At 29.8% G+C, this 26,044-nt stretch overlaps 1 protein-coding gene across 4 annotated transcripts in view; it reads right to left on the reverse strand.

Moving 5' to 3' along the window:
• Cip4 (formin-binding protein 1-like Cip4) overlaps positions 1-26,044 on the reverse strand; it is a 78,671-nt gene that overhangs the window by 5,132 nt on the left and 47,495 nt on the right. For 3 of the 4 annotated variants that reach the window (XM_087158682.1, XM_087158684.1, XM_087158683.1), the window contains exons 8-14: positions 25,787-25,933; positions 23,269-23,475; positions 17,725-17,846; positions 11,766-11,898; positions 9,111-9,265; positions 7,872-8,032; positions 3,000-3,161 (exon numbers count right to left, since the gene is read on the reverse strand). In XM_087158682.1, coding sequence (XP_087014808.1) covers positions 3,004-3,161; positions 7,872-8,032; positions 9,111-9,265; positions 11,766-11,898; positions 17,725-17,846; positions 23,269-23,475; positions 25,787-25,933 — 1,083 coding nt within the window. In that variant the 3' untranslated portion in view covers positions 3,000-3,003. The remainder of the gene's footprint in view (positions 1-2,999; positions 3,162-7,871; positions 8,033-9,110; positions 9,266-11,765; positions 11,899-17,724; positions 17,847-23,268; positions 23,476-25,786; positions 25,934-26,044) is intronic. The other variant, XM_087158685.1, reaches the window with a different exon arrangement.

The following is a 26,044-nucleotide window of genomic DNA, read 5'->3' on the forward strand; positions in this document are numbered from 1 at the left end:
TTCCCTGACAATTCCAGGCTTTCCATGTTCTCCCTGATTCGTGGAAACCCTGTTAGATTTTTCAGAACTTACTTTTCTCAAAACTTTTAAAATACCAATGGAGGTAAAAGAAAATTAAAATTATTATTAAAGTTATGTAGAATTAATTGCCGCACAGCTGCCAACATGGATAGGAAAAAATCTAGTAGATTTTAAGAAATATAAACTTTATCAGGGATGAGAGCAGTCAGAAAGTAAAAAAGAGGAAATCCAAAAAACAAAAAAAAAGAAGGAAAAAAAAAGAATATATATATATATATATATACACATATAAACAAAAATTTGACAAAAAAGTGCGATTTTTAAACTTGTAAACCATGTGAATAAAAATCCCGATATGAGACTTTTAAATCACGTAAATATGAAACTCTACATCGAATTTAAAAAATGCGAAAATACAAATCATGATTTTTTAATTTTTTGATCACGATGCATAATTTTTAAATCGCGCGATATTACAACCACAAAAACGAATCACGATATTGGATTTTAAGCTCACGTGAATACGAATTGCTACATAGGGCTTTAAAAGCTCGTAAATACAAATCGCGATATTGATTTTTTAAATCTCGTAAGTAAGAATCGCACTGTACAATATTTAAATCGCCTGAATAAGAATCGCAACGCTCAACTTTTAAATCAGGTAAATACGAAAATCGAGATTTGATAATAAAATTGAGATTTTAAAAATGCATAAATACAAAACACGATATTGGATTTTTAAATGTCGTAAATAAGAATCATAATATACGATATTTAAATAGCGTAAATAAGAATCGCAATGTGCAACTTTTAAATCAGGTAAATACGAAAATCGATGATTGATATTGAAATCGCGTGAATAAAAATCGAGATCTGAATTACGAAAATACGAGCTATCCAGCCGACGGATAAAAAATACGGAAAATCTGATTTTCTGTGCGTGAAATAAATCGGAGAAAATAGCTAAAATAAGTAAAAATGCGGAAGGGTTAGCAGCTAGGGCGTAGATTGAATTTTCTGTTTATCTTTGAAAATCGTAAATAAATATAATTATTTTACTTCAATGACTGAATTTAAAAAAAACGGGATATTTATTTAAAAAAACGAAACTTTTAGAGAATCGGAGTTTTTGATAAAAAGGCTGAAATTCGAGAGACAAAAAAAATCTCATCCCTGTATAAAGGTCAACCAGTTTTATCCCAAGGAAATGATTTTTAGAGAAACTTCAGAGGGAGGAAAAGGGACTTCAACAATTTCCCTCCGCGGAAAATTAAATTCCTCATAAAACATTTTAACTTGAGCAAAAAAAAATTTCAGCGGAAATTAGCGGGAAAAATGGAAAAATCTGAAAAAAAGCGGAAATCCGCGAATCCGCGGAAGAATCTCATCCCTGCTTTATGGTAATTGTTGCATAATGTACCAATTATTTTACACATAGGGAATTTTATAGACATCAAAATAGAAAAACTGCAATATTTCACAGTATTGACTGGCATTAAATATGCTTAAAATGCTGTGAATTATGTTTACTCATAATTTTGAATAGTAATAGGGTTTTAATTCACAAGAAATAATTAAGAGTTTTTAATTAATTTAAACAGGGAGTTCTGAATAAAAATAAACTGAACATTTTAGAACAACAAAAAGTTTTAAACTGATTTCTATAAATGAGACTCACCTCATTATATATTACAGGGTTTCCACTCAATTTGCAATAAATAAATAAAAATCCCTGACATTTCCAAGTATACCAGGTAAATTTCAATGAAAATCAAGACCCTATTTTCATCAGAAAACTTTGATTCTTTTATTTGTAATGTAAAATAATAGACTCTCTGGGTAGAAAAATATCATTAAATGAGGAAAGGAACACTTCAGTTTGACAAAAATGTTAAATTTTTACAGCAAATAATTGTACTAGATGTAAGAATTAACTAACTCTAATCTCAATAACTGATTACTGTTACTAACAATTTTAAGACTAGTTATTTTCCAGGTATAGTATAGGAAATAACCCAGGTTTTTGTAAAAAAATTGCAACTTTCTCTGATATTTGGAGTTAAAATAAAATTCCCAGACAATTCCAGGTTTTCCCTGTTCTCCCTGACCAGTGGGAACCCTGGTATTAGTAATACTTATTTAAATATTAAAACAAGCAATAATCTATGGACAAATTCTATTTCAATAGGGATTTTTTTAGGGAACTTAATCAAATTTAGGGAATTTTCTACAATGCACAAAAACTAAGAGAATTTTTATTAAACCAGTATAGACCAGGACAAACTGGAAAAATCCAATAGTCTATTGGAAAATCCATTAGAGTTGGCAGCTATGTTCATGGTATCTGCTACATTTCAAATTTTCAAATCCCTGACTTTTCATGAATAATTCCAAGAATTTTTTATGACTTACCGAAATTACTATTTTCTCCGACAAAAAACACAACAATAAATTTAAAAAAGCATAAATTGAAATGATAGTTATAACCAAAACTGTTATACTCTGCATCTTCATATTTATTGATTTTTAAACTTAAAAAACAGAGCAAAGAAAGAGTTGAAGGGATAAAGTAGCTGAAAAAAATACAAAAGCAAATAATCAAATACAGTCAGATATATGTAGTTACTTAAACCTGTTTCATTTCTTCTTAAAAGTAAGTGTAATATAAAAAGCCTAAACCAGAATTTTAAATTGATAAAATAAGAATAATAAATAGATAAAATTCTAAAATAATATAATAAAAGATAATTTGCACTAGAAAAGATGTTCTTTCTTTCATTTTATGAAAGAACACAATTTTTAAAGAACATGATAAAAACATTTTATATTTTAATAAAATATGACTGTGAGTCGGAATTTGTTAAAAATTCAGATATTCAGAGCGCCGCAAAATTGGGAGGGGTTGCATTTTAAAAATTAGATTTTTTGACAACCTAAATCCATGACTTTCCAGGTGCACAGAAAAAAAAAACACTCACGCTGTCAACAACTGTTATAAAGATAGGTTTCAATATAAGAAGTTGGAACAAATCCTTCTTCAAAGTTTCTCTTTCTGATGCGTGTCCACCCGTCTCCTTGATCCAATTCCACAACGTCAAATTCTTCACCCTCGCAAACATCGATGGACCCTTCACTTTGACCTTCCAATTAAAAATGTCAATTAATATATTTAGTCAACGTATAATTATTAAAGCACTTCATATATTTCATACATTATTAATACAGTGTTTTAATATGCATAGCTGCCAACATGGCTGGTAAAAATCCAGTAGATTTTACGAAATATAGATTTCATGATAAATGTTGCATAATGTAGGGGTGATTGTGAGCTTAACTCAAAAATCCTGAAAATTACTGGAGTAAGATCATTAATGATACATTTCAAAAAAATTAATGTCTTTATAAATTTTAAATCATTGCTATTTTCGAAACATGAAATTCTAATTAAATTATATGCAGCATGATTTAAATGAATAATTATGTATAAGTTTACTTTTATTATTCTACCAGAAAAAAATATTTACAAATGAAAAAGATGTCAAGTATAAATTCAAGTTCAAATACTTCTAAATAAAATATACAAGAATTTTTTTACATAAATGTGACCGATGATTTCTCGAAATTTGAAATTTCCAGAAACTTCTGCATCATGATTAGCGAAAAAATCAGAAATCGGGATTTTTTTCAGAGCACAATCATCTCTGATAATTTACTAAATATTTTACACATAAGGGATTTTTATAGTCACCAAAATATAAAAACTGCAATATTTTCCAGTTAGGATTGATATTATACATACTTGAAATCAAGGCCGTAACCAGGGTATTTTTTCGGGGGGGGGGGGGATATGGTAAGAAGCAAGGACAGTTTCAGCCATGCAAAGTAGGGGAAAAACATTGTAACAAATATTGTTTATTCTGTTGTTTGCAAAAGCTAAACTAGTCATTAAAAAATATTACATAATAATTATTTTTCAATTAATGTTACATAATAATCAATTTGTAAACAAAGTTTACAAAAACATGCGACGGGGATTTGAAGAAAATTTTTCGATTACTTTTTTAGGACAAACCGGAATATCCCGAAATATGCTTAATAAAGTTAGTTAATAAAAGGTTTGATTCGACAGTTTTTGTTTTTCTTTTTACTGAGAGGCTCAAAGAAAGACTAAAAAGTTTGAATAACAGAATTTCGGGTGGGGGGGAATTGTCCTAACGGTCCCCCCCCCTGGCTACAGGCCTGCTTGAAATGTTATATATTATGTTTAGTCATAATTTCAAATATTAATAGACATTTAATTCATCAAAGATAGTTCAAAAAAAAAAAATTTTTTTTTATTAATTTAAAAAGAGAGTTCTGAATAAAAAATAAACTGAACATTTTAGAACAAAAAAAGTTTTAAATGATTTCTATAAATGTTTGCCTGAGTATGTTTTAGTAAAACTAATTTACATATTCAAGCAAGCAATAATTTGTATAAAAATTCTATTTCATTGGGGATTTTTTTTTTTTTTTTAAACTTACTCAATTTAAGGGAATTTTCCAAAATATACGAAAATCAGGAGAATTTGAATTAAATCAGTAGCCCAGAAGGAACTGGTGAAATTCAATTGCTTTGCTGTAACAAATAATAATAATGACAATAACTTTTGTAATGGCAGAAGCCTATAAATAAAGCTTTAAATTGAAAAAGAAAAACCACACCATGAAACTTACTTGTAAATTGAATTTAAATAAAATTTAACTTAAATGCATTAACATAAATACATAAATGCAATTAACAATGCATTTATACATCTCACAAAAGCTTACTCCATTTTCAATGCATATATGTTAACGTAGATTAAATATTTTCATGCTTGAAAATCCTAAATTAAAAACTTAATGCATTATAATTACAAAATTAATGACGTTTCTTAGTTCATACAACATAAATTAATACGAGTAAAAACATTTGGTGTAGCATATATTGAAACAAGTCCTTAGAGGAAACATTGAATGCAGTTTTCTTAACCACTTCTATGATTATCCCGAGTTAACTTGGGTACGTACATTTGGTGTAGCATATATTGAAACAAGTCCTTAGAGGAAACATTGAATGCAGTTTTCTTAACCACTTCTATGATTATCCCGAGTTAACTTGGGTACGTACATTTGGTGTAGCATATATTGAAACAAGTCCTTAGAGGAAACATTGAATGCAGTTTTCTTAACCACTTCTATGATTATCCCGAGTTAACTTGGGTACGTACATTTGGTGTAGCATATATTGAAACAAGTCCTTAGAGGAAACATTGAATGCAGTTTTCTTAACCACTTCTATGATTATCCCGAGTTAACTTGGGTACGTACATTTGGTGTAGCATATATTGAAACAAGTCCTTAGAGGAAACATTGAATGCAGTTTTCTTAACCACTTCTATGATTATCCCGAGTTAACTTGGGTACGTACATTTGGTGTAGCATATATTGAAACAAGTCCTTAGAGGAAACATTGAATGCAGTTTTCTTAACCACTTCTATGATTATCCCGAGTTAACTTGGGTACGTACATTTGGTGTAGCATATATTGAAACAAGTCCTTAGAGGAAACATTGAATGCAGTTTTCTTAACCACTTCTATGATTATCCCGAGTTAACTTGGGTACGTACATTTGGTGTAGCATATATTGAAACAAGTCCTTAGAGGAAACATTGAATGCAGTTTTCTTAACCACTTCTATGATTATCCCGAGTTAACTTGGGTACGTACATTTGGTGTAGCATATATTGAAACAAGTCCTTAGAGGAAACATTGAATGCAGTTTTCTTAACCACTTCTATGATTATCCCGAGTTAACTTGGGTACGTACATTTGGTGTAGCATATATTGAAACAAGTCCTTAGAGGAAACATTGAATGCAGTTTTCTTAACCACTTCTATGATTATCCCGAGTTAACTTGGGTACGTACATTTGGTGTAGCATATATTGAAACAAGTCCTTAGAGGAAACATTGAATGCAGTTTTCTTAACCACTTCTATGATTATCCCGAGTTAACTTGGGTACGTACATTTGGTGTAGCATATATTGAAACAAGTCCTTAGAGGAAACATTGAATGTAGCTTTCTTAACCACTTCCATGATTATCCCGAGTTAACTTGGGTACGTATATATTGCAAACATTTATCATCCCGGAAAACTCGGGCTTAGCAAAACATTTTGCTTCATCACGCTTTTACTCGGTCGGAAGCAAAAAAAAACATAATCTGCGGTGATAGAAAGTTTGCCAAGTTTTATTTGGGAGTTTTGATGATGGACTGTAGGATTGCACACATGTATCGCGCGATGGAATGTTTTGTGCGATTGTCGCTGAATTTGCATAGCAATAAAAATTTTTTAAAATGTCGTATTCCTTCACTGACGTTTGAAAAGTATCACTTTGTGTTGTCCTTGTTTTAAAAAATATCATACAAAGACTCACATTTAACTTTTTTCATTTGCCCGAAATAACTCGGGATAGTGCGCTGATTTTAAATTCGAATTCAGGGTGTGTAGCCAAATCTTTGAATCATAAAATAAGCACTTTTTAAAAACTTTTCAAGCACTTTACAAAAATTTTCAAGCACTCAAAAAATTCATATTCAATCAATGATATTATTGAAAAACAAAAACTTTTCATAAACAGTTTTAGCGTTAAAAAAAAACCAAAAAGAAATGGGCGTAAATCGAAACAATCAGTACTTTCCCACATCACCGAGTGAATTCAACTTGACCCTGAACTCAGAACAAAAGTATCCTTACCCCCTACGTCAAAAAAAGTGTTAGAAGTAAAATAAAACAAACAAGAACGAAATTAAAATAAATTTTTAAAAAAAAACATTTCATAAGGATCTGATATTCTCTATCCGAATTGGAGCACTCGGGTTTCGGTTTCAAGTGTGCGCGCATGCGCAAGTCATAACGTGGGTACGACATGAAGTCCGCGTGAATGATCACGTACCAAACTCCCCATTTTTCGTGAAATGCAAGGGATCCACCAGATATCACTGAAGGGGAAAAAAATAATTATTCGGAAAAAAAGCATTTTTTAAAAACGCCAGCTGAAAAAAGCACCTTTAAAAGCTTTTAAAAACGAAATCCCCAAAAAAGCACCTTTAAGTACTTTTTACAAACTTTTTACAAAAAAACCCAAAAAGAAACGGGCGTAAATCGAAACAATCAGTACTTTCCCACATCACCGAGTGAATTCAACTTGACCCTGAACTCAGAACAAAAGTATCCTTACCCCCTACGTCAAAAAAAGTGTTAGAAGTAAAATAAAATAAACAAGAACAAAATTAAAATAAATTTAAAAAAAAACATTTCATAAGGATCTGATATTCTCTATCCGAATTGGAGCACTCGGGTTTCGGTTTCAAGTGTGCGCGCATGCGCAAGTCATAACGTGGGTACGACATGAAGTCCGCGTGAATGATCACGTACCAAACTCCCCATTTTTCGTGAAATGCATGGGATCCACCAGATATCACTGAAGGGGGAAAAAATAATTATTCGGAAAAAAAGCATTTTTTAAAAACGCCAGCTGAAAAAAGCACCTTTAAAAACTTTTAAAAACGAAATCCCCAAAAAAAACACCTTTAAGTACTTTTTACAAACGCTACGCACCCTGGAATTTTAACTTAAAACTTGTGCATTATGTTTCGTTTCAGTTCCTTATATTTATTAATAAAATAAAAAATTATGTTGACTTTTTTAATGTTTTTTTTTCTTCAAAATAATTGATAAGGGAGGTGGTAAAACATCGTTTGTAAATATTATGAAATTCAAATCCAAGAGAGATTACTGAAAATAAAAATATTTATTTTTACCAGTAAATGGATACAAAGCCCTGCCTGTTCCTAAAATAGCATCAAATTCATCATTATTTTCATATTCATTTTCAAATTCAGGATCAGGAAAACTATCCGCATCACCATCAGTAATGCTTGGGTGACTTGTTCCTAGACCACTCTCAGGACTGTTGGAAGACCTTCAATAAAATATTATAAAATAAACAAGTAAGAAAAAAACATATTTAAAATGAAAAGTATTTAAATGCTACCTGCCAACATCAGAGAAATAAAATAAAGAAGATTTTAGTAATGAAATTTTTTGGGCCACGAGTAAAGCTTTGATACATCGTGTGAGTCAAAAAGAGAAATTAAAAATTGGAAATAATATAAGCACTTACATTTAGCGAAGCAAAAAATATGTATATAAATCTTAAACTAAAGAAACCATGAATTACTTTAACTATAAACTACTGCAGTATTGATAATAGCACTATCTGCTGAGGAATAAGAGAAGTATTTTTGCCAACAACGGGTATACAGGAGTCTGTCCAGACGTTTTGTAAAAGATTCGTTTTTGTAAAAGTGTGAAAAAATGACTCGTAATTTGTGAATATAAAATAAACAATAAGTCACATTCTTTCAACCAGGTCCTGCTTTTGTAAATTTGTGCAAATAGGGTCCTGTTATAACAAAAAAAAATTTTCAACCAGTTTTTAAATTGTAAAGACATACAATGTTATGCTCAACACAGTAAAATCATAATAAAAATAAACAAATTTTAAAAAATAAACAGCAATTGCTGCTACTAAATTAGAGATGCAACATACAAATATTTGGTATTTAGCCTATACTGCTGAACGCAGAATATTCATTTCAGACACGAATAAAGGAACAAGCGTCTGCAGAAGACAAAACTTAGTTCGTTTACATCTGTCTTTCCCCCCCCCCTCCGGGGAAGGGTTTATTCAATTTACAAAACAATAAAGAAGATAAACAATTTTGTGGAGGGTCCAAATAAAAGAAAAATTATTTTGTGAAGGGTCCGTTTTTAAGTTAAAATATTTTGTGAAATTTCTTCTAAACCCACATTTTTTCTAAAGAGATCCCTGGCATATTATTGCTTTTTTTTCTTTTTTTTTTAATTTCTTCAACAAATACAGAGAAATTTGAGAAAATACAGGCAAACAGGAAATAGTCGTAAAATACAGGAGTCTTTGATAAAAAAAAAACAGGAGAATTGGCAGGTAAGCATAAGGCTGTTAATGGATACCCTACCCATGTGACTGCTGAGGTGTACCAGGAGTCTTATAATGAAGGTTGGGATTGCAGACGCTGGAATCTGATGCACTCCGTGAAAGGGAGTCCTCTGATAAACTGTTTCTATGCTGCTCTTGAGATAGCACGCTGCCATGACTTTCAAGGAGCCATCCCTGCACACAAAAGATTTCATGTTAAATCAAGTAAAATACTTTAATAATTAAATACAATAATAATTTAATACAATAATAATTGTGGCAAAATTCTTACGAGCTATCTGCGACATAACTCTCTAGCACTAATATCCCCTATGGAAAAAAAATTTTGAGCTATCTCAAGCACTATTATTGTTTTGCAAGATGCTTTTAATAATATAGAACATATATGTTACTAATTTAAAACATCAAAAGAGCTGGGTTTACAAAAAAATAAATAAATAAAATAATTTATAATTTTTCTTAATTTCTTTTTCTTAAATTATGCCCGCCATCGTCTTTTCAGACATAAGGCGTCTTGCAGTCCAATACAATAGTGAAGTAGCTCCAGAAGGTGAGAGGGCACAAAAGTCATCAGAGGAAGGAATGTCAAGAAGAGAGGGGCAATCAAATAGATGCTCCCCAGTCATAGGCGAAGTGTTACAGAGCACACAAAGAGGTGAATTGACCAAGTTAATTTTAAATAAATGGGCCTGCAAGTAGTCATGTCCAGTAATTAATCTAAGGCAAGCAACTCCCTCAGCTCTGGGAAGGAGGGAAAGGTGAGAGCGCTGCTGGTCATCAAGAAGGCTAGACCAGGATTTTCCATCAGCTAAGTCCCTAAGAGCAGATATTGTTCTGTGCCTGCATTTGCTCTTAAGAAGCCGCCTTGCATTTCTAAGGGGAACTGGATGAGAAGATGGATGCAGTGCTGAAGCCTCTCTAGCCAACATGTCAGCCCGTTCATTTCCGTAAATGCCACAGTGGCCAGGGATCCACTGGAGGACTACCTCTCTTCCAGAACAAAGAAGAGAGTCAATGCATTGTTTACACTTAATTTTTTTTTTTTAATAGAACTAGTAATAATTTTTTATTCTAATATTATAGGTGATATTCTCACATTTTGTAGGGGGGGGGGAGGAACGCACAAAGTATTTCCTTCTTCCCATTTTGTAAACAATAAAAAAATAGTTAAAAATCATGAAATCTGTAGTAGTAATTGCGAGAAAAAAAAAATATTAACAATGAAATTGAGCGAAACAGATGCTTGTTTTGTTTGGAGATTAGGTTTGTTCTTGTAATAAATAATATCGTATAAAAAATTTTAGATTTAAAAACTACACAGAAATCAATAGCAATAACTGTCAAAAATTCAATAGAATTATCGCCTTAAAAAGTAAATACTCGCATGCACGATTTGAATTTTCCACATTGCGTGAAATATATCACGATATTTAAAATGAATGTGATAATCAATAATAAAATCAATAATAATTCATTTTATTATTGAATCATTGTCAATTCAATCATCATTATCAATCATTTTATTATTCAATCATTTTATCATTGATTATTTCATGAAAAGCGATATATAATGTTAAGTGATGAGTGTGATGCCAAAATGGGCATTGAATATTTCCTAGCTTTTAAAATTTCTTTAATTACTTTACCTTATTTTTTTTAAATCATTCTTAATCCAACTTTAATTAAAAAAAATCAATTATTTAATTTTTATTACAATTTATAAAAAGCGAATTTAAAATATTTTATTCTTTGCAATGTAGTGGCTAACTTTTTATTTCAATACTAATGTAAGTCCATTAATTCACTAAATTGAAAAGAAAAATCTATTTAGAACTCTTTATTCTTTAATTCTAACGACAAATATGTTTCAATTGCATGGTTAAACTAATTATCACAGTATTGTTGGTGATTCGCAATCAATCTTATATTGATTATGGGGGTTGGCTTCATTTTTGGCAAAGTAATCTTTCAATAAATCACCAACCGTACATCTCTTTCCACGCTCCAACTGTCCGCTGGGAGCAGTTCATTCACTTTCAATATCCAATTTTTGGAGACTGGGTGGGCCTCCTGAGCACAACCGTTGAATATCAATCTTAATAGAAATTCTCAATATGAAGAGTGATTTTTCTTGAGGGGTTTTTCTTAATTTTTATATTTTGAATTATGGTCATCTTTAATACTTAATAAATAAATTCTTCTTATACGATTTTATTCATTTCTCTGAAATAATTATCATTATATTACATCCAAATTAAAATGTATATGTAACGGCCAAAAGTAAATAATGCTACTTGTACGAATCCACTAATTAATTTAAAACGATCACCGTCACCACAGTGAGGTTCGAATGTATTTTCTTTTTCCCTTTTCATCATTAATACCAGAAATAAATAAAAAATTCTTTAATTTAAATCTTTTTCGCGTACTACTGCTCACTTAAATAGCAGGAAAATGTATTTTCATCATAAAAATTTCGGCGTAATAGCAAAATTCTAGTAATTTTTGATTTGTACGAAACATACTATTTTAAAGTTAGGATTTTGAAAGTGACTTGGAAATTTCTTATAACAGTGGATTAACTGTAATATGCTGTACTCATTTAACTGAATGCTTCCACTCAACACTTTGTTCAAGTTAAGTCAAGGTTTTAAAAAAAAAACATAAAAAAAACCTGATATTTTTGAAATTCCTGTTGAAGTTTTTCCAATTTCATGTTGTTATCTGCCAACTGTCCTTCAACTGATGCAGGATCACCCATCGATGGATTTTGTTCATAAACACCTTTCATCTTCATCAATCCTTCCCTGAAAGAAACAATCAAAATGAAGATTCAAAAAAAAAAAAAAAAAAACACATTGACAATATATAAATTTATAACACTTGTGTAGTGGCACAGAAGAAACTTTTTGTTGGCTGTCATTAGCATAAAATTAGTAATACTCTACTTGAATAATGCTAACTTAAAATTTTAACAAATTTCACAGGGTTCCCACTCAATTTTGAGAAAAAATTCAAGGACTTTTCAATAACTTACAAGGACCTAAAACCAAATTTTTCAAGGACCTACGTAGGAGGGGGAAATCATTAAAACACTACAGTGCGTGTAATAATTTCGTATTACTAGGAGGCTTTGCCCCCTGCTCGCTGGTGCTCACCAACCCCCGGAACTGCTTTCACAGTTCATTTTGGATTGCTTCGCAATCCAATGCTCGCTTTGCTCGCTCATTGGATACGTTCTTAACGTCTAGTTTTTGTATACTTTTTTGAATACTGAAGTTCCAAAAACTTTTCACTGTAGAAAATTCTAAACCTGTACATTTCAATATCTAATATATATAATTCTCTTACGTGGCTCCCAAATTTTGGCTGTATTTCTTTTCCGCTGGTGGCAACAGTTTTCATTTTTAAAGAAGTACTTTGTACAACTAAATAAGATTCTTTTCACAACACTTACATATTTACTTTATTTTCTTCATATATACAGAGAACAGTCGGCAAAGAAATCTGTCAGGTTAAAAAACATTTCGCTAAAAAAATAACAAATTCTAAAAGAAATAAAAATAAACAACTTAAAAAATAAAAATGCTGTTGCCAGCCATAGAATTTTTTGAAAGTTAACTTAGCAACATAAATCAAAATGACATAGAAGCGCAACTAGATCAAAATTATAATACCTGAGCGCTTGACGTAACAAATCCTTCAATTCTATAAGTGTTGTATCGCCAAATGCCCAGATTAACAATTGTGTTTTTAAAGAAATTCTATAAAAAGTTTTAAATAAAAAAACTTCTATCTATATAACTATAACTTGGCGAGCGCCAGCGAGCAGGGGGCGAAGCCTCCTAGTTAATTTGAAATTGCAAACAGTTCTCATATTTTTCTTAATCACACTATTCTAAATTTCAGTTGTTGAGAAAAGTAACTGTTGTAAGTTTTGTTTTAAAGTCTTTCCCACCATTTTGTGTTTTCATCAGTGTTCAGAAGCAGAACAACTATAAGTTTTTTATTTTATCACAAAAAAATAAAATGTATAAAAAACAAAGAAAAGAGTAAGAAAATGAGTATAGTCATAGAAAAAGTTAAAATTATAATATAGTATTTGTCAGTTAAAATAAAACTTTTTGTTTAAGTCATTGCTAACAATTCAAATTTCTCAGAGGCAATTCTTAAGTATAAATTAAGGTAGTATTGTTAAGTTAAAACACAATATTTTTAGTTTTGATGTCAACAATACAATTCAATTTTTCACAAAAACGATTGTTTCCATTGTTAAGTTCAATGTCAACAATTCAAATTTTTTTGAGGCAACTCTTAACCTCTAAATATTATTTCTTTTATGTACACATTTCTAAATGTCAGTATTCAACCACAAAACAACTTAAAGTCCTCAAATTTAGCATGAAGTTGTAAAATGTAATGAAAGAGGGTCATAGCAATAATGAAAGTCGGTAAGCAATAAGTAAAGTTAGTACTGTAAAATTAAAACAATATTTTTAATCAATGAGCCAAGTTCTTCAAGAAGCAGTTGTAGAAGTAGGTTGTTTATTTAAAGCTTTTTATAGAATTTCTTTAAGAACACAATTGCTAATTTGGGCATTTGGCGATACAACACTTTTAGAATTGAAGGATTTGTTACGTCAAGCGCTCAGGTATCATAATTTTGATCTAGTTGCACTTCTATGTCATTTTGATTTATGTTGCTAAGTTAACTTTCAAAAAATTCTATGGCTGGCAACAGCATTTTTATTTCTTAAGTTGTTTATTTTTATTTCTTTTAGAATTCGTTATTTTTTTAGCAAAATGCTTTTTAACCCAACAGAATTCTTTGCCGACTGTTTTCTCTATGAATGAAGAAAATAAAGTAAATATTTAACTGTTGTGAAAAGAATCTTATTTAGTTGTACAAAGTACTTCAGCCAAAATTTGGGAGCCACGTAAGAGAATTATATATATTAGATCAGAAACACATCATTAAAAGGCAGAATGCTTTGGTGTTTTCAAAACAAAGCAAACGTTGCCACCGGCAGAAAAGAAATACAGCCAAAATTTGGGAGCCACGTAAGAGAATTATATATACTAATATAATTATAATATACTAATATAATACTTAATATAATAAATATTCTATATTTATATAATATATAGTCTAAATTATCCAATTTATACTCGGACATAAACAAGTACAAAGCGGTTTCAGCAGCGTAAAGCAGTACAGTATCACCTGATCAAGATTTTGCATAGAATCTTATAGTGCGTCCAATAATTTGGCTAGGACTCTCTTGGTATGGACTCTTTTGACAAAATTTTTCATGACCTTCCTGCATTATTGTGGCTGAATTTTGTTGATGCAGCATTTCATTTCCTCTTGAAATGCACGGGTGGTTGTGGGCTTGTTGACAAGGACCTCTGACTTCATTTAACCCCATAAGAAAATATTAAAGGGTGTGAAATCAAACGATCTAGGGGGCCAATTCTGATCACCGAAAGGCGAGAGTACACGATCAGAAAATGTCTCATGCAGTAACTGAACTGTTTCCCTGGCTGTATGGAATGTGGCACTGTCTTGAACGCTCCATTTTTACTAAACTTAAACTCTCAGCTGTCAAATTGTTCTTTTTTCAAGGATGCCAACAATTTATTGCAAAAATGGTGGCAAATTCAAATCTTGCATTAATTTTGGGACACCCTTTATTTTCAAAGGTTTATTTTCAAATTACTTACAAAAACAGGCACGAAGACATGTAGTACCAAAAACAAACTGAACATGAAAAGGAATAGCCAAATGCTTAAAATAATCTCAGATACAATTAAACAAATAATACATTTAGGTTGAATATTACGATGTTAAAAACCATAAAATTAATTTTTTTTTAAAAAACATATTTATTGATGATAAATACCAGATGAACTTATAAATATCAAACCAAGACAAAAAGAAACTAGCAAATACATAAGTTAATTGATTTAATTTAAGTCAAATTATAGTGAACTAAAAATTTATTAAAATCACCACATCAATTAAAATTAAACAAAATTAATGATCAAAAAACGCAATATATTTCATACCTAGTTATATGAAAGGAATCATGAAAGCTAGTAAACAAAGCAAAAAGAGGACGTAGACTCCCTTTACGTAATATTTTGCTTTATTACATAAGTATTTTTACATAATTAGATGTTTAATTAAATTTCTTCTTTTGCAATTGAATGAAACTCAGTTGGAAAAAAACTAAGAATTGTTAATTCATAAACAAAACCAGCACTGGTTTCATAGCTATAAGTTTTGCTGTAGAACAGCAGAAAAAACTCTGTGCTCTTATGATATTTTGAAAAAAAAACTATCTAAGAATGACTTTAGGTTATGTCCCCCACGCCCACGGGTCACCCTAGTCTCAGGAGGTAGGGCAGTGATAAGAATATGATAATATTTAGTGCCTCGCTTGAAAATATTTCACTTGTGCATTTTTAGATTTTCATTCTGACACTTTTTTCTCAAGATACTAGACCAGTGATTCTCAACCTTTTTTGGGGGGCGGAACACTTTTAACGATTTCAAAATTTGACGACACACAATGAAAAAAATTAGTTTAAAAGCTGTTTACTTACCTATAATACATTGTGATAAATAGTTTGTGAAAATAATTTCGAATGTGAAATAAAATAATATGTACTACAAAAGCACGTTTATTAAGAGATTAATTATTTCTTTAGACTAATTTTTTATTAGTTAGTAATAGTTATTTAGTTATTTTGCTAGTTATTGTTAGCTTGTTTTCTACATTAACTGTTATTTTTTTGTGATTTCTTGTCAACTAGTTTTTTTGCTGATGATTAATTGTTAGCTTATTTTTTTGTCAGTTATCTTTTGTTAATTTGTTTTTATAACTTTTAATTGCATAGTTTACTTTAATGATTAGCTTTTATTTAAGTTTGAAAGTTAATATTTAGCTTGCTTTCTTTTGTTAATTAATAATTTAAATAATCATTAAATTTCCTACTTATTTCATAATTTTTTAAAATTGTCAGACAATTTAAACACTTCCTTCTTATTTTAAGATATTCAGAGACAATCGCCGACAAAGATGTTCACACGGTTAAAGAGTGGGAAAATTATAAAAATTTCTATATATATATAATATTTTATATATATACACTTTTCTTTAATTTAAACTTCACTCGTAATAAAAAAAGTATTATAATTTTTATTGTATCATTTCTAATATTTGGCGGAACATTTTAAGAATTTGGTGGAACACACTGTGGTTGAGAATCACTGTACTAGACCATATCTTCACTTTTTGCGCAACCAGTACGCACATTCAAGGACTCTAATAATAAGCTTAATGGTTTTGAGGTTTTAACACTAAACATACCATAACCAGTCAAATGACCGTTTAAGAACTTTTGCATCGAAAAAGCGCTTAACATCGTATTGTTTTTGCACATTTCACTTCATGACTTCTTCTAACAATTATATACAGATAATATTCTATTATAGTTATTATTTTTTGTGTATTTCGTTTGTTTTGAATTATACTTGCCGTATACCGATTTCTATCACAACCGGTCATATAACCAGAAGAACTATTTATTGCTTTATAAGGTTATCAAATCAGAAATTACGATGTAATGCGTGTTCCACGTATTGCATTCGATTAGTTGCACATTTCTGCAAAAAATTTTGAGTAGTTAGTTCAAACTGTGAATTTAAACTTCAAGAGAGTACCTAAAATTTGGAATCGGCATTTTTGTGTAAGAAAAAGTGACAGAAACTAAATGTTTTGTAAGTAGCTTATATTTTATTTTGATAGAATTTACTTCATTTCTAACTAATTGTTAGTTTTTTCCCAGAAAAATTTTGAAACTATCAAGATAGCACAAGTTTTTAGAAGAAATAACATTAATTATAAGAATAATTATAATTCTTATATATTCATATATTTATAAGAATTATAAGATTTATAGAAGGAATAATAATTAGAAGAAATATGTTTGCGGAAAATGCACAATGGTATATGTAAAAAATGCGTTAAGCAATGAATTAAAAATTCTTATTCTTTGTGTTTGTAATTGATAAAAATGGGCAATATACAATTTTGTTTAATTACAATTAAGTTTTTTCAGTTTATTTCCTTCCTAACATCCAGATTCATACATTCAATAACGAAACAAAGCCCGGTCACTTGACCGGCTATGGTATAAATAGGTACAGTAGGGAACCGATTATCCGGAACGATCGGGACCATCGCTATTCCGGATAACTGATTTTTCCGGTTTTCTGAATCGCTGCAACAAGCCGTTTTTTTTATTGTTAAACCCAAATAAATAAAAAAATTTTTGGAAATAATCTTAAAAAGAAGAAAAATCGATGGAGTAATACACTAATGATTATTTCCAAAATGACGGTAAGGTAAACATCTTTAAAAAAAGAAAGAAAAATCCTAAAATCTTATAAGGGAAAAAAAAGTTTTTTTGAAAATGGCGGGAAAATTTATCGAATTTCGCTCCGGTTTTTTGGTTTTCCGGTTTGCTGATTTCCGGATAACGGGTTCTGTACTGTATATATTAAGTGTTGGTATATTTAGTGTTAAATGCTATTTTACTTAATTATCATAGAAAAGTTTACAAACCTAGCAGACGTTTCTTGTTGAATTTTGGAGTTAATTTCATCTAGTCTTTGTTGCAACTTCTTTTTTCTTTGCTGAGGAGGAAGATCACTGAAACTGTCTTCCTTTATTTCATCAACAACATTCTTAAAATAATTAAATAAATAACAAGTCAAATTATGAACACCATACAAATTTTTAATTAAAAAAATCTTTTATGTGTAGATAAACTATTAAACTAATTTTGTTGTTTCAATAATTGTTTATTAATTCACTACCTATTACTTACTTACTTTATAACTTTATACAGTACATAACTTACTTTAAACAGTACTGATAAAAAAAAAATTGATTCACCAGGGATGGGAAAAAAACTGTAGTGTGTCTGACACGACAAAAATACAATTCCAATTCGCTAGTATATAAGACATGTTAACTTGATTCTATGTTGGGGTAGCTTTTCATAGATGAAGGTTGACAGTGTCGATAATTATATACCAACATACAAACTACACAAAACTACTTTTAAAAACCTATTTTTAATAGTCTGTGTGATAAATTCAAAAAATATAATGATAAATAATACAGAATATAAAGGAGTGTTAAAAATGAAGTCATTTTGCTGAAATGAATAGAAAACAATTAGTTTAAAAAAACAGGCACATGGTGGCGTGGGATTTTATATATCTTATTTGGGATTTTTTTCTCTTAAATTGTTCTGCGTCATTCATATGTAAAGCGAAGTTTTTTTGCCTAGGATAACTACCTCAAGTTAAGCAAAATGTCATTTTGATACATTCAACCACTAAGCTTTGTAATTATTACTACATAACGATTTAAAATATTAAAACCATACTGGTATTTTGAATAGAGTAGAAAAATGTAGAAAAAAATTTAACTATTAGTTCAAGATAGAATTTTATTAAAAAGAGAGAGAGAGAGACAAGCATAGAGACATTTCATAAATACTTACACCAAGTTTACAAAGATCAGGTTCCACAGGTTATTAGTTCAAAAAGATATATGAAAGAGAGAAAATTTGTTAATACCAAGAGAACATTTTACATTGAACTATGGAAAAACAAACAGAAAACAGCTAAACACCATTTTAGAATATTTTTTAGAAAGCTTAGGGTATATTTTTATTTTTGAATATAGGTCGACCTTTCAGACATTATCTTTCATAGGAGAGCACAACTTTTTTGACACAGCAGATTGACCAATGAAGGGCGGCATGACAAAGTATTGACAGCAATTGTAATATAAACAGTATTGTTCTTTCAGTTAACCTTGTAATATCTTTGCATAAAATTAAATATACTTTTAAATGTTTAAAATTAGAAATTGCAAAACTGATTACATAGGGGAAAAAACAGAATCAGAATCAGTTTATTAAAAAAAAATTAGACAAATTAAAATAATTAAACTATGAGAAGATTCATGTTTTTTTTAATCATGTTACATAATACATAAGTCCATTTAAACATAAATTTTAACATTAAAAATTTTTTCATAGAATTAAATTTTAAAAAAATATATATTCTAGTTATTAAAACAAATGGAAGTTAAAAACTGATAAAAAGAAAGTTTATAGGGTTAAAAATGATTAAAATTAAAATTATGAACAAAAACTATCAAAAAACTACATTCATTAAGATTGGGTGTGTCAAAATATTTTAATTTCAAATTTCCGAATCTTTAAATTTTTCAAGAAAAAAATTTTAGTTCTTTTTTTAAAAATTTCTTTTAAACTGCTGCCATGGGCTACACATTGATGGCGGGCGGCAAGTGACTCGCAAGCCGCAGGTTGTGCACCCCTATTCTAGAAAAATAAAATGAAGAGTTTGTCAATCTGTCTATGTGCGTTTCTCTCGCTTATGACTACAGAACTGTTTGTTATATCATCCTGAAATTTGGACAGTGGGTAAAAGTAGCAACTGTAGTCGAAATAATCATTCCAAAATTTCAATTAGATCTATTAGAAGAGACATTTAGAGTTTTTTCATTGGTTTAGAGCTAATGCCATTGATATAAATAAAACTGCAGGCGATTTTGAAGATAGTGTCAGTGATGTTTGCTTGCTTATAGCTCTCATTACTCAAAAAAGTAGTTCATAGCATGTTCTTAGATATTTAATTATTTTTTATTCGTAACGTTGGATTAACTGATTGATCAACGTGAGCACAGTAGCACAGGTGAACTATAATTAATATTTCTTAAGCAGTATTAAACCATGCTTTTATGCATTTTTTATTCGATTATGCTTTTAAAATGTATAATTTTATAAAACTAAATAACCTAAAACTAAATAACTTGTTTGAAATTATAAAAAAAGTAATATACTGAAAAGAAAAATTAATAGAGATATAGTACTAAACCGGAAAAAATCCCTATGCTATTATTGACACCAATTATGCTTAATTAATTTTTTTAATATGTACTAAAAAATAAGCGATGTACTGAAAAGCAAAATTAATGGAAAATGGTACCAATCTGTTCAGCAGGAACATAAAAAATAGTCACTATAATGCCAACAAAAAATAAGCACCTTTTAAGTACTTTTTAAGCACAAATACACTAACAACACGCAAAATAATTTTCAAACACTTTACATGATCATAATAAAATAACTAGTTTCAGACAAAGAACTCTTCTCTTGATAACATTAGTCATTATAAAATGATCAAGAGATTCTTCTGTTCGATAACAGAGGGTGAAAAATGAAGTCTGAAATTGAGAATATCTTGCAAAATGCAGCAGATTTGCACATGAGAGTGAAATGATCTCACTGAACCCAACTCAGTAGATGCACATACGGACTCGCAAGTATTTCATCAAACATGAAAAATTATTGGAGTTTTTACACGATTTGGATCCGAAATGGATTGGGGTTGCATACATTTTGAAAATGTTGAATAAAACAATGTGAAAAGCATGCTTTTTGATAACACGTGGCGAAAATCGACATGGTAAAGAAAAATTCTCATTTTCAAAATGAAAAAAATAAGCACTTTTTGAAAACACCCAATGAAAAAAGTCCATAACATACAAAATGAAATGGAGTACATAACATACATGAAAAATATGAACGCTATTTTTCAGTGCGGCCACTCAAATCAGGTTTTAAATTTCCCTGATTTTTCCAGGTAAAAATCTTAAAATTTCCAGGTTAACATGTTTTTTTTTCTCATTAAGTTATAGGATGGATACAACAAAAATACCAATATTGTTAAGTATTTTATTTTAAGTGATATTTTCTTTTAATATATCATTGAAAAAATAATTAAAATATATTTATTTTAACAACTTAGCAAGATTTTGTTTTTTATTTTTTTTTATTTTTCACATTTTGTTACATCATTAATTTAAAAAAAATTAAGATGGATGTGGTGGAAATAATATGCTTAGCATGTAGAATATATTGTTTTTATTGAATAAAAAAGTTTAATGTGTTACTTTCAATAGTTTTTGCACTAAGTACACTAAATGGCAAATACAGAGAGACTGAAAAAAACCTTTGACAAGTATTGTTTAATATATTTTCATTAGGGATGTAATGAATAGTGATTTGGCATAATTGCCAAATACCGAATAGTCGGCCAATAAAATTGTCTGAATACCAAATATTAGGTGGCCGGATAGTAGTATTTTCCTTTTAAAAAAAATCATTAATAGATATTATTTTTTTATATATAAATAAGTTTAGTCATTTTTGAAAATTAATCAAAACTTAGCTATATTATTGGTGCATAAATAAATAAAAACTAACTAATAGCTAGAAAAAAAACTGTCAAGTAGAATAAAAAATAAACAGAGAAATAGCAAAAAAATATTCTCTTAATTAAGACAATGCAACTAGAAACCTGCACAGTGCAGAACAAACAACAAAAAAACTGTTTCTTTCTAACAAACACATATGAACAAAAAAATTTATATCCATACCTGCCAACTCCTTTCAAGGATGATTTTCCCCAGGGGGAGTAAAATCGAATTTAATTTACAATTTTAGGCAGATGCATACGCAGTATTATGGGACAGTCTATGCACCTTAACATATTAGTATTACATATTTATATACATGCTTAATTTTTTTTTTATAAATCCTACATTATATCCCTTTTATCCTACGTTTACACAACATTTAACATGTTTCCCATACATTCCCTAATTTTTACCAGCTTCTTAAGGTAAAAGGAGAAACAGTTTCGGAAATATCATCTCTGGAAAAAGAGTAACATTAACGAACTTTCGACATTGTTATTATTACACAATGTCAAATTTTGAATTCGACATTGTAAATCAAATTTTAAATCAAAAATTTGAATTTCGAATCAAAAATCAAATATTTACCAACAAATGTTAACATAATAATGTTAACATATAGTTGGTCCTCAAAAGAACCTTTTTTAATTAAAATATGTTATAAAAGGTTAAAATGAAATTGAGAAAATTAGCATCAATGCAAAAATTTTAATGATTTGTTGACAAACATTGCTGTTAGAGATTGTAAGAAAATATGTGATTGATTGGCTTTGCTGAGAAAAATAATTCCCCGATTTAATTGGATAGGAGTACAAAAGCTTTTAGAAAGAGTGTAACATAAAATCTATTAAATTATGACCCACTTATTTGTGGAGAATTTTACGAAATTAAAAATACTAAAACATTTTTAATCATTTAGTCAAAAGAAAGAAAAACACTTAAAGCATCGAAACAAACTTGAACGATAAATGGATTCAACCCACGGATTAGAAGTGAAATAAATGCTACTTATAAAAACAGAAGCAAATATCTTAACTCTTTCTTCAACCTCCACCACAATCTTCAGCTTTCCTAAACTGCATACTTTCCAAAAGGGTTTCCCCATTCATTTAGCAATCATGGGTTTTATGTGGCATTTTAGTTTAACAGGGTTATAATGGAGTAAATTTTGATGCATGCAAAATATTGCTAAGTTGATATTTCAACTGTTATGCAATAAATTTCCATTAAAAAAAGTGGGAAATACGGATCATAAAATAATTTAAATTAAGAAAATCTACAAAAAAAATTCCAGCTTTTCTTTAAAATTCCCTGATTTTTCCAAGTTTTTTTATCTTAATTTCCCTGACTTTTCCAGTATAAAAAATTCCCTGATAATTCCAGGTTTTCAAGCTTTTCCAGGTGGGTGGCTACCCTGTCTTTGTGTAGCTAATTAAGTTAAACGGTTTCAGTTCATAGACTTCAGTTCATAGAAGTCAAACTTTTGACAAACTTGACATTTTCATTCCAAACTTTTCCTTATTATTGATTTCAGATAGGTCTCTACAACTGAAAAGACTTTTAAGGTAGTTTAGTTAAACTTATGAATTAGTTAAATTCATCTTCGAAAAGAAGAAAAGTAAGCACTTTTTAAAAACACCACATGAAAAAAGCACCTTTAAGGGCTTTTAAATAACAAAATCGAAAATAAGCACCTTTAAGCACTTCTTAAAAATGCTACGTACCACGCTATTAATTACAGCCATTCACTATAATTCTTTAAGTAGTATTATGTTATTGTGCAAAGAATTCAGATCAGAATCTTACCTTTGAGTTTGTGAACATGTTTAATAATTTGCCCCTCTTTTTAGTTTTACCACTAGACAAGGTTCCCTTGACCGTTAAGGAGTCTTTTCTGGACGAAGAGTAAGCACTTCCAAGGTCGCCATTCTTAAGATTACTTAAATCTTCGAAAGGTATGTCTTCGGGTGGTTCATACCCAGATTTGAATTTTTCTATTACTAAATAAGAATCCTGAAAAATAAAATAACAGTCGTATAACTATATACCTAATAAGTTTAACCAAATGCAAAAAAAAAAAAGCTTTTAAAAATGCATTTTATAAATTTAAATAAAAAAAACGTGCACAGCAAAAACTCGAGCAAAATAAAGTTTAAATGTATTTCGACTTAAGAACAGTAGATTTAAGGGTACAGGAAGTACATAACATACTTAAAAGAGGTGAATTTGTCTCTAAAGGTTATTTTTGTGTAACTAATTTAGTTATAAGTCTTCAGTTTATAGAGTGATAAGCCAAACTTTTAACAAACTTGACATTTTCATACCAAACTTTTCCTTAGTATTGATTCCAGATAGGTACTCAACTGAACAGAATTTGGTTGGTTGGTTGGTTGGTTGGTGTCGTATCCTCTATAGAATCATATTTCATGGTGTGCTTGAATAGTTTTTGTTATTTCTATGGCATTAAAAGAATACAAATCCTCTTCTGTGGGGTAGTTTAAAAGGTGAAGGCCTGCAGCGACTGCAGGGCAGTTAAAAACATGATATGGTGTCAGTTCCACATTAAGACAGTTGCCACAGTTTTGATATTTTCTAGTCTATCAAACTGTTTATGAACAGAATTTTATGATAGTTTAATAAAATTTAATTAAGAGGGCACATAGAAGCATTTTATTGCGTATGCCATGACAGGAAATTTTGTAAATATACCTGAAAACCGTTTTTCTTGGAAATAATCTGATTTTTTTTTTTTTTTTGACTGTCAAGTCAACTAACAAAGTACGCATTGAATCCAAAGGATGAAAATGTTTTCTGTTTGTGAATGATGCTCCACCCACCCTCTACAGAAAACACTCTCTTTCAGTTGTTAATGTGATGCTTGTGGTCATTTGTGACTCACTATCAGCTTTTAACATGAATGAAATGAAATCAGATAGGAATGGTACATCTGTGACTTCTTAAGAGATAAGGGAAGCAATTCGAAGAATGGAAGCTCTTGGGGTGGTCAGCAATGCAGGGCTGCCACTGGATGAAAACAAGAAAAATAGTTGCTTTAGTTGCATCATACATGAAAAAAAGTCTCCTAAATAGTCTCCAAGACATATAAAATAGTTGCTAACATCATATCCTCCTCTAACATAATTTTAATTATTTGTGCTGTAATAGCATAAAATTCAAATAACATGCAGTTAGATAATCATATTTTATAAAAAAATGTACATTTATTTGTGGATTTGCCAACAGTATATTCTTTCACACTACGCATAAAAACAGGGAGTTTTATCTGTTACAGAACAGTTTAGTTTGAAACTTGAATTTCCTTTCTCGGTTCTAATTTGCTTAGTTTAGACATTAAAAAAAAATAATAATAAATATTGCAATTTAATTCCGCTTTATTTTGTTTATTTTTCATAACTGACACATTTCCAAATTTTAATGCTTATCAAAAAAATTACGATCACTACTCGACAAAACAAATATCACCATGTACCTTTTTTTCTATTCTAAATAGTTCTAAAAAAATTTACAACACATTTTGTGTAATTAAAGACAATTTCTCTAATTTTGCTACTTCGTTCAAATTAAAAGAGGGGAAAAAACTTAATCCTCAGTGATATTACATTAGTTTCTGAAGCAGGAGGAGCATTCACGCAGTGCGAATTCCAATTCCATCAGTCTGATTGGTTAAATATGCTTTTGACATCAAACAGTGAGAAATAATAAAGTTAGGATAAAACCAAAGCGCGGCAAAAAAAAGTGGGGGAAGGGGGAAACTCATGAAGCTATTCTTCATTTTAGTCGTTTTGGCTTAAAAAAAGTCTCCGATTTCAGGCAAATCATTGCAAATTAGTTGTTTTTACTCATATTTCTACTAAAATAGTCGCCATAGTTGCTACTGCTTTAAAATAGTCATTTTAGTCTCCAATGGCAGCCCTGGCAATGAGTCTTCACTTGTCAGAAAAGATGGGGGGAAATGGCAAAAGATGATAAAATAAGATTTTTTTACATTATTTTAAAACCAATAATAAATGGAGAAAATAAGGTTGAAATTTGGAGGAGAAAAAAAATCGTTTTACAGGGTTTTTTGCTTCAGAGAATATCATAATATTGAGAGAAGAATGACATTGATTCATATGCTAGTTTGTCAGCATAATAAAGGGAGTTATTTTGATATTGGATATCGTAATAGCGAGAGTTCACTGTATTTATTTCAGCACATTTGTCTGTCAAACACGAATCAAGCCTTCTTTGTGATACCCTTTACTATGTCAGAGTAAATATATCGAGTAAATAGGACAAAAATGATTGGTTGTCATTAAATTACCTCTCTGGGATTGATGGACTCTGCCGCACTAATTATGCCATCCAAGCACTTAATGACGAGTGGAATGACCTGCTTATGAACATCTGCTGTTCTCTTCGTGACATTCTGTACACACGCTATCCTCCTCTCTTCCATGTCTTGAAGTTGCTGAAAATTAACATACATTTCATCGTTCTAAAAATAATTTATTTCATAATCTAAAATGTAGAATGATTTGCATAGAATTTTTAGAAAAACCTTAAAAAAGGCATAAAAAAA

The sequence above is a fragment of the Parasteatoda tepidariorum genome, chromosome 3 (assembly GCF_982258835.1).
Source record: "Parasteatoda tepidariorum strain Cologne lab strain chromosome 3, Ptep-v5.0, whole genome shotgun sequence".
NCBI classification, from domain to species: domain Eukaryota; kingdom Metazoa; phylum Arthropoda; class Arachnida; order Araneae; family Theridiidae; genus Parasteatoda; species Parasteatoda tepidariorum.